General features: G+C 45.1%; 1 protein-coding gene across 6 annotated transcripts in view; it reads right to left on the reverse strand.

Moving 5' to 3' along the window:
* ATG2B (autophagy related 2B) overlaps nt 1-10082 on the reverse strand; it is a 5509925-nt gene extending 5499843 nt beyond the window's left edge. For all 6 annotated transcript variants that reach the window (XM_069637692.1, XM_069637689.1, XM_069637687.1 and 3 more), the window contains exon 1: nt 9376-10082. In XM_069637692.1, the coding sequence (XP_069493793.1) occupies nt 9376-9537 (162 nt within the window). In that variant the 5' untranslated portion in view covers nt 9538-10082. The remainder of the gene's footprint in view (nt 1-9375) is intronic.
* Nucleotides 10083-11895: the final 1813 nt, after the last annotated feature.

Raw genomic sequence — 11895 nt, forward strand, 5'->3', positions numbered from 1 at the left:
AATGCTGATTGCCAAAAGGCAACTCAGAACTGTGGGGAATTAATTTTCTTAATCCCAAAAATGGTTGCATTACCAGTACTCACCGCTATCAGAAAGCCGGTGTTTTAAAACCACCAGACTTTTGTGTAAAACTGAACAAATGAAACAAAACCAGACCAAGGAAAGACTTGCTAAGAGGTGGATACAATGTAAAACTATATTCTGAAATGACTTGAAGGAAGTAATTATTTAATGGATAGGTAAAAATTGTCAGTTTGATTTGAATGTAGAAAACTGGGAACAAAAAGTGACATTTAGCTGAAACCTGGCTTAATGAAACTGAATTCTGCCTGACAACTACCCCCGACAGGAGTTGAAACTGGATCAACAGCCACTCTTCCCAGGCCTAACTGCATCCTGCTGCACCTTGCCAAAAGGAGTTGACACCTCTCTGATTAGATTAGGGGTGGAGCACCTGGGAACTGGAAGGGAACGAACAATGCACTTCCTTGACTCAGGCAAATGTTATATTGGGGGCGTCGTAAAATAGCTTCCTCTTGGGAGAAACTGGGGGCAGCTGTGCCTCGTGTGAACAAGATGGCTTGGGGGAAGTGGATAAACCAGTTATTCCACCATGTGATGTGGGAAGCCACACACCCTTTTTTGACCAGGGCATAATTTAAAAAAAGATGGATAATTCATAGTACGGACTTGTCAGAATTATGGAAGTAATACCATTATTCTTGTGATTTTTCGGTGCACATTTTAAGAGGCGTTAGGACCCAGTGGTGTATTCTGGGGGGTTGCTAGCGGAAAATAGGGTCTCACTCCAAATGTATGCATGTTAAAAATCTGACACTTTATCATCTGTAACCCATATCCCTGGTGCACATTTGTGTAAAATCTGGAAAGGTTTAGAGGTCGTTATCTGGATGAAAAGGGGAGAATTCTGTCATCAGTGGACACGACATCGTACAAAGACAGGGATCGGATGGTTTGGTGCTACAGAAAATATGTTAACTGGACCTATAATATTAGAAAAATGGTACATAGATAAATATGTATTTGGGTCAGAAATATATTTGTGTGCAATCTGACAAGGGGGGGGGGGGGTTCCGCTGACCATAAAACCTACAGCATCACTCTGACTCACATTTCCTTCCCCCAATCAAGGGAGAGAGGAATTGGCCAATGATAAGTGAGAGGGGCAGGTTTAGTTATGACCAACGCACACACCCACTTTCCAAAACACATAAAAAGAGACTGCTGGGACAGGTAGAGACATTCAATTCCATTTGCTGCGGAGCATGCTGACCAACGACTTCACATCCAGAGATCCAGACTTCAAATCCATCAATCTCCAGCACCTGTAGCAGAAATTAACTCCAGAATTTGTAGCAGAGAGGCCTGAATCCACCAGCTGAATCCTCTTCAGCAGGCCTCAAAACTAACCAAACTATTCAACAGCCGGGCGAGCTGTTTGAATTTGTGCCGAGAATTTTTGCAAGAACCTGTAGCAGTACCCAGAAAGCAGTGTTACATCCAGAATCCAGAGAGGCTAGACCAGCAGAGCAGAGCTGACCCAGATCGCTGTGAGCAAAACCGGTGCCTGATTGACCCGCCGAGCAGACAGAACCGCAGCCGGACGTGTTGACCAGATCCGTGACGAGGCCTAGTTCAAATTTATATTGTGAGTACCTAGCAGAACTGTGCAGAACCAATCTCTTAGTTAAAATAATCTAATCCAAACTATTTTAACCTAAGTAGAACTGCCTCTTAGAAATCGTGTCATCTGTCATTTTTAAAGCTGCACAACTGTCACCTGTCAATTCTGCAGCTGCAAGCGGTCACCTGTCATTTTGAGTTTACTTTAAATCTGAAAAACTACCTTTATTTAATCGTCCGTATCTCCGGAACCGTTTGGGCTAGGAACGAAATTTAACTTTCATCTGAAAGCTTAGAATCTAGGCTTTCCAACAAACCTAGAACAGACGTCCTACTCCCTATATTCTTCCCGTAATCGCGAGACACGCATTCGCGAAATTTACCGCGATTTGGCCCGATTTCTTCATCTGTAGAAATCAGCAGCTTTTTGCTTCTCTTTGCTAAAATTCGTTTGCAATCTGCTAATCATTCATAGAGTATTGTTAAAGTGAGCCTGAACTAATATAAAGTAGCCATCACCTACCCTGAACCTCTAGAAGAAATTAAAAGCAATTTTAGCCCCTTTTAACTTCCTTGCAAAGCACATTAAAGTAATTCGCCTGTGTTTAAAACTCATCCCCGTTTTCCCTAAGCTTGCTGGGAGAACTGGAACTGTGTATTGCATTATAAAGTGTGATTTGTTGGGATTCTTGAAGACTGTGTGCTCTCCTTCCATTTCTGGTATTGCATACGAGGGGAGTGAATTGTCAAAAGAAAAAGTGATCATATTACCTTTGCTAAAATCATAACAAGTTATTTCTGTACTGCATTTTATTCCACCTTGTGTTTCCTTGAACCATATAAAGCATTCTTTCCCACCTTGTTCTTCTGTTCCTATTCATAGTTACCTCTTGCTGATTACTGCTCATATTCACAAGTGTACTATCCATTATCAATTTATTTATAGAAGTGTGATATATATATTGTTTACATTTTCAAATAAACCTTTTAATTTGCAAAAAAAACCTACTTCTTGGCTCAGTGGAGTCAGGGGGATTCTAAGAGGGGGGTGTTATACAAGGGTTGTCATCCAGAGTACTGAACTTGATATAAAAATACATCAATAAGGGTTTTCCTCAGCATCCCAGACTAGGCATCGACTTAGCTGTAGTGTTGATTGAATATCGCTTACAACGCAGCAGAGCGTCTTTAATGCACTTACTATTCCACTTGATTATTCTTCAGTGGTGATGAAAGAAGAAACAAAGTATGAGGCAGTTGTAAATAGGCAGCAGTACCAGGTGGTGTAGGAGTTGTACGTTGGGTATTGTGGTGGTATCCACAGGTTGTTAATGCAGTGTAAATACAGGAATACAGGGCTTACCGGTAGCACGTTTGCAGGTTAAACGCTTGGAGCGTCGTAAGAATAGCGGCACATGAGGAAGCTGAGCGAGTAATCATCAGCGAGTGCCGGGACGCGAAGCAGAGCAAGAAGGACGCGTAGAATGGAGTCAACGCGGAAACCAGGTGCAGTCCTTTTCCGGCAGCAGGCAGACTGTGAAAGTACCCAGTTCAAATGTGTAAACAATCCAAAGGACAGGCAGGGTCGGCAACAGGCGGGCTGCGTGGTTCCAGGGATCAAACAAAGAAAATCCGAGAGACAGTCTGGGTCAATTCTGGAAGGTCGACAAAAGACAATTAAGCAGAGCGGTCGGAATCCAAATGGGCAAGCCGGCGTCAAAGCACATGTTAACAATTCAGAAATAGGTTTGGGAAACAACGCTAGGGAAAAAACGCTAAACAAAAGCAGTGTTTCGTACGACAGCATCCGTTTTAAGGAGCACCATGGAGGCGTGGTTACTGGGACAGTCAGCTGACTGAACACGTGACTTCCTACGCGTTACTGAGCGGACCAACGGAGCGCATTGCCATGGCAACCGCCAACGCCACCAAAGAGGCCGATACCTCCTATGTGACCTACCGTGCAGACTATTGTCAGGATGCCAAGTGCGCCGCAAGCGGCCACTACCACGGCCAGATGGAACAGTGACCTACATCTGGGCAGGAGATTTCAACTGCACACTCAATCCGACGGACAGGTTGGACAATAAACACATAAAGCCAGCACTGCCTGCGAAAGCCTGACAGGTGATCCTAGACCAGTTGAGACTGGAAGATGTCTGGAGGAAAATGCATGAGGAAACCAGGGGGTACTCACACTAGAGTGCCCTGCTGTCTTGCTCGCCAAAAGTGCACGGACAATTAAATACTTTGAACGCAGGTAGGCAGAAGCAATGACTCACACCCACACACACAGTTAGGAGATAAGTAGCTCTTATACGGCTATTTATCCATGGTTAAACATACATAAAGCAATACGTTGTAACAGAATAAATCACAGAAAAGAGAATAAGCTAACAATAATACATCACCATGGGCGTAACTGGATTCTTCATCTCGCCAGAAGCGGCTGGAAGACCCTGATACCAGCCAGGCCGAGAGCACAACAGCCCCCGGGTATTTCGGAGCGAAGCGTCCCTCCTCCGACTGAGGTCTTTGTGTTTTTCTGCCTGACCTTTCCAGAGCCCTACATTATATGTCCTCCTCAAAAGGGGTGGACATTTCTTGAACCTTCTGGCATTAGCGCTTGCGTGTTGATGAGCAACCGTTGGTCTCCGGCCGGGTTGACCGACTGCAACCCCAAGGAGCAAAGCGCTTCCCTCTCTCAGAGCACCACAGACAACAATTTCAGAACTCATCTTCAACCTTGGCACGGGCATAACAAATCTTATCTGGTACCAGCCGGCACCTGCGGATTCTAGCCTCTCCGAGCCCGGTGTCCTTGGATGAGCCATGCAAACCAACACAAGCAATGAATAACGTTGAAAACATGTTTCTCAGTGAAATACTGCTTACCAAGCTGAAATTCTGTGTACAAGTGCAGCTTCCACTGATGCATGGAATAAATATCCATTATGGCTCCGAGTGCCCCCAGAATGCACTGCGCACCAGCGCCATATTTCAGCTCAAGCATCACACCCGCATGGAACGCACACACGTATAGATTATATTTTCACCAGCATCAAAACCCTGTGGGAATTCACTAGCATACCCTTTAGAGCAAGAACACTCTCAGACCATGCCCTGCTACTGGCGACACGGGAATACACTCAAACAAAGGCCCCTATACCAATGTGGCGACTAAGAGCAGAAGCACTACTGGAGGGTAAGTTCCAAGAACATATACAAGACACAATAGAAGACTACTATCACCATAACACTGGCAGTGTAAACAAGTCCAGGACCCTGTGGGACGCCTTTAAGGTAGTGGTCAGGGGAGCAGCGATTGGGAAGACAGGGGGACTTAAAGGGAGCATCCTGACAGAACTGATTAAAGTAGAGGAAGAAATAAAAAAGGGTAGAAAGACAGGCGGGCATAACTGGGGAAGAACCGGCCAAACTAATATCACTAAGGTTACAGTGTAATACCATTTGGGAGAAGCTGGGGAAACTAGACTACGGGAAATATGTGCAGAAATTACACGCAGAAGGTGATAAGCCGGCCAGCCTTCTTGCCTGGTTAACCAAGCAGGACACAAAAAAGGAACAGATTAATGCGATTAAAAAAAATGGGACCAGGGAAGTGGTCAGGACCCAAGACGGCATCAACCAGGTATTCTCACAATTCTACGAGAACCTGTACTCTAGTAAACAAGAGGCAGATACCTCGGACATAAGTGACGCTCTAACCCAAATAGAACTACCAAAATTAACTGACAAACAGGTGCAGATATTTGAGGCCCCGCTAACAGTAGAAGAACTAAAAGCTGAAATAGATAGTCTCCTGACAGCCAAGACCCCAGGACCAGATGGGTTGCCTCGTGTTTTACAAAAAATACAAGCAGACGCTGGCACATAAACTGCTGGAAGTCTATAAAGTGGCGTACATACAGGGTCAATTACCAGACAGCATGATAGAGTCATTAATAATACCAGTCCTGAAACCGGGGAAGTCACCACTAGATTCCGGCTCACGTAGGCCAATTTCCATGATCAATCAGGATTGGGAAAACCTGACAGCGACCCTGGCTAACAGACTCAATTAGCCTGTTATACACACGTTGGTGCACTCGGACCAGACAGGTTACATCCCGGGGCGAAACACCACATGGAATTTGTGAAGACTGCACCACGTTATAGACCAGACCAACCCAAGACAGGAGGAGCGTGTGGTGTCGTCTTTAGATGCAGTCAAAGCCTTCTACTCTGAACTGGAACTAGCTATTGCATGTACTTAATAACTTCAGGGTGGGGGAGAGCTTCCTGCAGTGGATTAAGTTGCTATATAGGGACCCCAGGGCGAGGGTGAAGATGGGCAGACACATCTCAGAAAAATACACAGGGGCACAAAGCAGGGCTCCCTGTTGTCACCAATGCTCTACATATTGGCATTGGAACCATTAGTGGTCTTCCTGAGAGCGGAGTATAGTTAGGCAGAAATTAAAATAGATAACGTCATTCATCTAGTCTCGCTCTATGCAGACAACATGCTCATATATGTCGCAAACCCACAAAATAACCTACCAGATCTGTTAGAAGTAATAGGAGCATTTGCAAGGTTGTCCGGTATATCCATTAATAAAGAGAAATCCTCCCTGTACACCATAACAGGACTCACGGAAATAGCACAGACCAACTGCCTGACTTTGGCCTGATATGGGCGTCGCACACCTTCTATTATTTGGGGATAGATATAGACCACGACCCCATGGAGACACAGAAGGCCAACACGCAAGTAGCGCTAGAGGCAACTGTAAAGTCAATAACATTTTAAGACACTGCCACTAGGGATGATAGGAAGATGAGCCCTGCTGAAGACGACAGTACTACCCTGCATCCTATACTACTTCACAAACATACCCCACAACATTTCCGGGACATTCTTTAAACAATTGAACACAATAGCATGGGAAATCCTATGAAGGGGTGGGGGGGGAGAAAGAGACTGGCACTAAACACACTGCAGAAAGACTGAGTCGGGAGGGATTAAAATGCCTAATTTTGAACAATACTACTTGGCAGGGCAGCTACAATTTGTGGTACAATGGCTGGGAGACGAGACTGCTATAGACACACTACTATTGCAGCCAGCACTGCGGCACTGCTACCCGAGAGAGATAATATGGATGGAGAAGTCCTTATTCCGAACGCTCCCCACGCTGGCCAGACTAGGTCTGACCCTCCAGAAGAAAGCGTGGAAAATCCAGGGAACCCCCGGGCCCCTGCTCGACACAAATCCCGCTAGCGGGATTTGCCAATACCCGACCTGAAGCCCTTGCACCATGTCGTGGGCACTGGGAAGCCAAAGGAATATCACAGGTCGGAGATTTATGGAAGGTGGGACAATGGGTGGAATTCCAGACCTTGACAGAATATGATGTGCATAAAGGCCAATTAATGCTATACAATAGCATGGTAAAAACAATTTTAAAAAAAAGAGATGGCCAAATCTACCAGAGGACATCGGAACAGCGGAGACACCAGATGCATGGTTCGACATGGCCGAAGGAGGACACACAGTGTCCAGACTTTATGAACTGCTTATGAAAAGCCACAACACGCAGGAACTGCAGAAACGAGGGAAGTGGGAGGCAGAACTCAAAAAAACCTTCACAGATGAAGAATGGTCAAGGAAAGAAGGTCTCCAGGAACGCAAGGTTTAGGCAGACACAGCTCTACATCACGCAAAGAGCATACCTTAACCCTAGTTAAATATCCAAGATGGGGAGTAGAACAAACCAAAGCTGCCCACGATGCGCAACGGAAAATGCAGATATACTGCACATGTTCTGGGCCTGTCCAGTAATAACATTTTGGGATGACATAAAGGCAAGACCAGCAGAGGGTGGTCACTAGAGTCTTACCTGCTAGAACTGTTCGACAGGTGGCAAGCCTAGAACACAGCATTCTGGCTAAGCGTCGGATAGCAATAGCGTGGAAATCCAACACCTGGCCAACCATAGAAGCATGGTGAGCAGACTTGAAATGATAGACACTGGCTGAAACAACATTATGGACTACGGCATTACACAGAGGAGCAAGCGAAAGCAGTAATAAGATACTGGCATGGAACTCATTGGTACAGGTGCTGTTTGCACCCAGGGACGTAGACAACACAGACAATCCCAGTGCACCAGAAATCGCAGACATGGGCACAAGGGAAAATGAAGAGCATCGTTAGGAAAGCCCAAGTTAGCAGGAGGAGGGATGGACCTAATGTTCGATAAACCTAAAGGTGAAGATACCCAGCTGCAAATAAGTAACGAGAGTTCTGAGTACGGATGACTAGAATCGTGCACCAAGACGAAGAAGATGTTGGACACTCCAAGCACGATGTGCTAGAAAATGTTATTCGTTGTGGTTTATCTAAATTATTGTGTAAACAACAATACTTTTTTTTTAAACAATTAAAAAGCTGGATGTAGAGAGGTCCCAGGCCCCAGACAGCCTTCTGGGTGATGCAGAGGGTCTTGAATTTGATCCTTGTAGTCACCGGGAGCCTGTGGAGAGATTTTAGGACTGCAGAGATGCGGTCCCTGGCCTTGAGGACAAGGATAAGTCTTGCAGTCCTATTCTGGATTAGTTGAAGGGGGGAAAGAGGAAAGTTGAGGAAGAAGCTATTGCAGTAGTTAAGCCTAGAGAGAACCAGGGCTCTGGGGATATTGAGCTTCTGGGCAAGGTGAGGAAAGGTAGAATGCCACTGAGGAGATGAAGCTTTACATGTGACTTCTTGGCAAAGTGTATGAGGTGTGGAGAAGAGAGGGAGACGAGAGAGAGATCAAAGATGATCCCAAGGTTTTTTGCCTCACAAATGGGTGAGGTGAGGGAACAATACGCACAAAAAAAAAATGGAAAATATAAAATGTCAAATACAAAAACATGTGCATGTGGTTATTGAAAACAAATTAAGTTTCAAACAGTAAGCGCACAGTCTAAAGGCACCACATTAAGTCAAGCATACGTTTCTGTTATTGTTACGGTCGCAATAAGGGTGCAAGACATGCTGATAGCAGTGGAACAACAAAAATAAAAAAAATATTATTGTGGACTCACCCGAGGGAGAAAAAAGCCGATCGTGACCGTAAATAGCGTACACAAATTGTTTTCAATTATGCAGACATGCTGGCTCACGACCTCCTGAAAAGTAAAGCCTGCCTTTGGTGCATGCTACCTTAAAGAGGCGAAGAATGTATACCATTCATGCAGTGTCCGTTTCACCTTTATGGACGAGATCCCTGCTGTTTTAGAAGTGTGGGGTTGAGTAAGAGCTCTCCTCGTCACTGTACTCCTTCAGCACAGTATTCAATTTCTCACACTGTGGTTGTACATCATATGCATTATCGGGGTCTCGAAAATAAAGAATCTCATGATTTAATGGGGGTTTTAAAAGGAAAAAAGTTGCCACTAAGTATTTAGCCAAAACTCTTCCCTTACTTTTAGCCTCAATTCGAGACCAGATAACGTACATGTAGGAATGTTTTGAAAACCAAAGTAGCAGTTTTGAATATGTACATGCAGGACTTGCAGCAGTAACTTTCAAGTATCAAGTTCCTTAATATGGGATCTAGCATATTCTAATAACTGACTTTGCACGTCGTTATGATGTTCTTAATGCTAGTGTTAAACACCGCATTTCTGTAAACTTTAGACATACGTGTTTAAAGAGACGCTAAAGAGGAAATGATTACATACCCATTTATCAAGGGGCACTTGCGCCAGGGAGCCAGTGCCCTGGTAGAGGTCCAGTGTCAGCTGCTCCAGACTAAGCTTCTCCCGCAGAAAGTGGCCAAGGTATCTCTGCAGGAGGTACCTGCAGGCACGCTTTTTGATTGACTCGGAGAAAGGCCACGGCATGGTTGCGTTTTAATTACTTAGATGCAGGGTGTCTGGCTCTGTGCTTTGGGCCTCTTCGGCCTGATGTCCCCAGCGGCTACTTGGCGGGTGGTTCTTCCTCTTTTAGTAACTGCTGCAGGCACCACAAGCGTAACTCAGTCCTTGCTGCTACCCATTCAGCTTGGCACTATGGGGATTGAGGCCCATCAATCACACTATTCTCGTAGTGGTTTGACAGATTTATATTCTCTTTATTCTCAAAACAGCTCACTCCCGGCTGGGGAAATTGCAGGGTTTGTCTCGGTTTCACCCTCTAGGGCACGGCTGTCTTCCTGCTGTTATCATTGGTCCCTGTTGCCTTTTCTCGTAGTCTCTCCTTCCCTCCTCCCAGAGCAGATATGACAAGCAATTAGATGAAATCGGAGATCCCCTTGCACACGGCAAGCAGTGGGCTGTGCTGTAGCCTATGTTGGGCTAGTGAACTTGTTTTCAGTGGTTCGTAGTGCGAATAAAAACACACGTCCTGTTAAGAGCATGCCCTAACTCTGACAGCGTACCAGCAGCCAGAGACATAAACAATGACGTACAAATTCTGCGCAATGTTTGAGAAGCACCAGCTGCTCTCGGGAGTAGACATCACATGGGTACTGTGACGGCTCCGGCGGCCATCTTTGACACAGGCAGGTATATAGTAGAGTTCTCTGTGGTAAAAACAAACTCCGAGTCATACTAGCATGATAATAGAAGTCGAAATACGTATTGTACACTTGTCTATAAGCATTATCTCTACGTCCTTCTTCCTCGTCCCAGTACTTAATTATTGTAATGGGGCCTGTGATAAATGGTTGCTGAAAGAATGCATTAATGTAAACCCTCCCGATTTAGGATGGAGATTCCCGATTTTGAAATGAAAAATATTGCAAAATATAATTACATAGCTCTCAACTCACACGCTTTTGGCGGGTGTCACCCGCCTTGCAAACAGCGGAATCACCCGCCAAGCCGTCTGCACGCCCATTCGTTTCAATGGGCCTCTCACCCGCCAAAAATAAAATCGGGTGTTTTCACCCGCCTTTGTGACATAAATGGTTAAGAGCTATGTAATTACGTACCCCGTAACATATGTTTCCACAAATATCTTCATTTTCCAAATAGGAAGAACAGGCGAATATTTATGCTCTATATGAACAGATTGAAGTCTAGAAGTATCATTAACCAAAGGTCCCTTGATGGAATGGAACCATCTGTAGGATATGAACTATAAGACAAACATGAAGATAGCTGTTCACCAAAAAATGCATCTCCCTGCCAGTCTGTGAATAATTAGTGCATTTACCAAGTGCAAAAAAACGGAGGCAAAATACCGCCTAAGGCTAATCACAACAATCTGATCCTCAGAGAAAGGAGACTCATCATTAGACGAGCAAAAAGAAAGGCCCTTCGATTCCCTTCTACTACGAATTGTGCGGAAGCCCAGACGGCCATCAACCGATACAAAAACTGGCTAAAAGGCTATAAAATCCAACTCTACCATGAAGACTCAGAATCAATGCTGAAAACACTCAGTGGCAAGCAAACAAAGGCATTCTGGTCACGTATATCAACCAAAAGCTTCATAACACAAGATAACCTAACAACCAGTGTCCCAGAAGCGTCCTGGATTACTCACTTTTCAGCCCTCTTCGATTCACCATTGCACTCAACTGCAATACCTTGTAGAGTCGCTAATAAATGGGACATCGAACTTAATACAACCAACATCGAAAGTAAAATCAGAAAGCTTAAACCATCTCGCGCCCCCGGCCCAGATGGGCTCTCAAACATGGACCAAAAGTCTAACCCTGGTCCTTGGTCCCTCTTAGTGACCGAAATCTTCGAATCCTGTTAATCAACAAAAGCAATTCCCTCATCTTGGAAGACAGCCAACGTGGTGCCGATATACAAATCAGGTGAAAGAGGCGACCCTAACAACTATTGTAACGCTCACCTGATTCCCGTAGAGCCACCGGTCTTGACTGGGCGTATACCGTATCTTCAAAGGTGATGTGTAACACACGGCTGGCTCTTTGGGCTGGACCTCTGTGCACTGTATGTCTGACTCGAAGGGTAAGATGTCTGCAGATAGAAAATATGGGATTAAGGAACTGAGTTATTGAATGTCTCTCTCTTCTTCCCTTTCTCTTCTCCTGTAGAACCCCAAAGGTTAACGCTCTCACCTTAGGTAAGTGAACGCCGTGCTCTCCATCTGCCTCGGGGCAGGGTGCTGTAACCAGTTTCTTCACTGGATAAGGGGAGCAGGCCTCTTGACTTCAGAGGACTGCTGTCCGTCGTTTACTGCACAAACTGTAAGTTTTGAGTAATTCTAATGTCTTTAAAGTC

The sequence above is a fragment of the Ambystoma mexicanum genome, chromosome 14 (genome assembly GCF_040938575.1).
Source record: "Ambystoma mexicanum isolate Mex_15411 chromosome 14, UKY_AmexF1_1, whole genome shotgun sequence".
NCBI lineage: Eukaryota > Metazoa > Chordata > Amphibia > Caudata > Ambystomatidae > Ambystoma > Ambystoma mexicanum.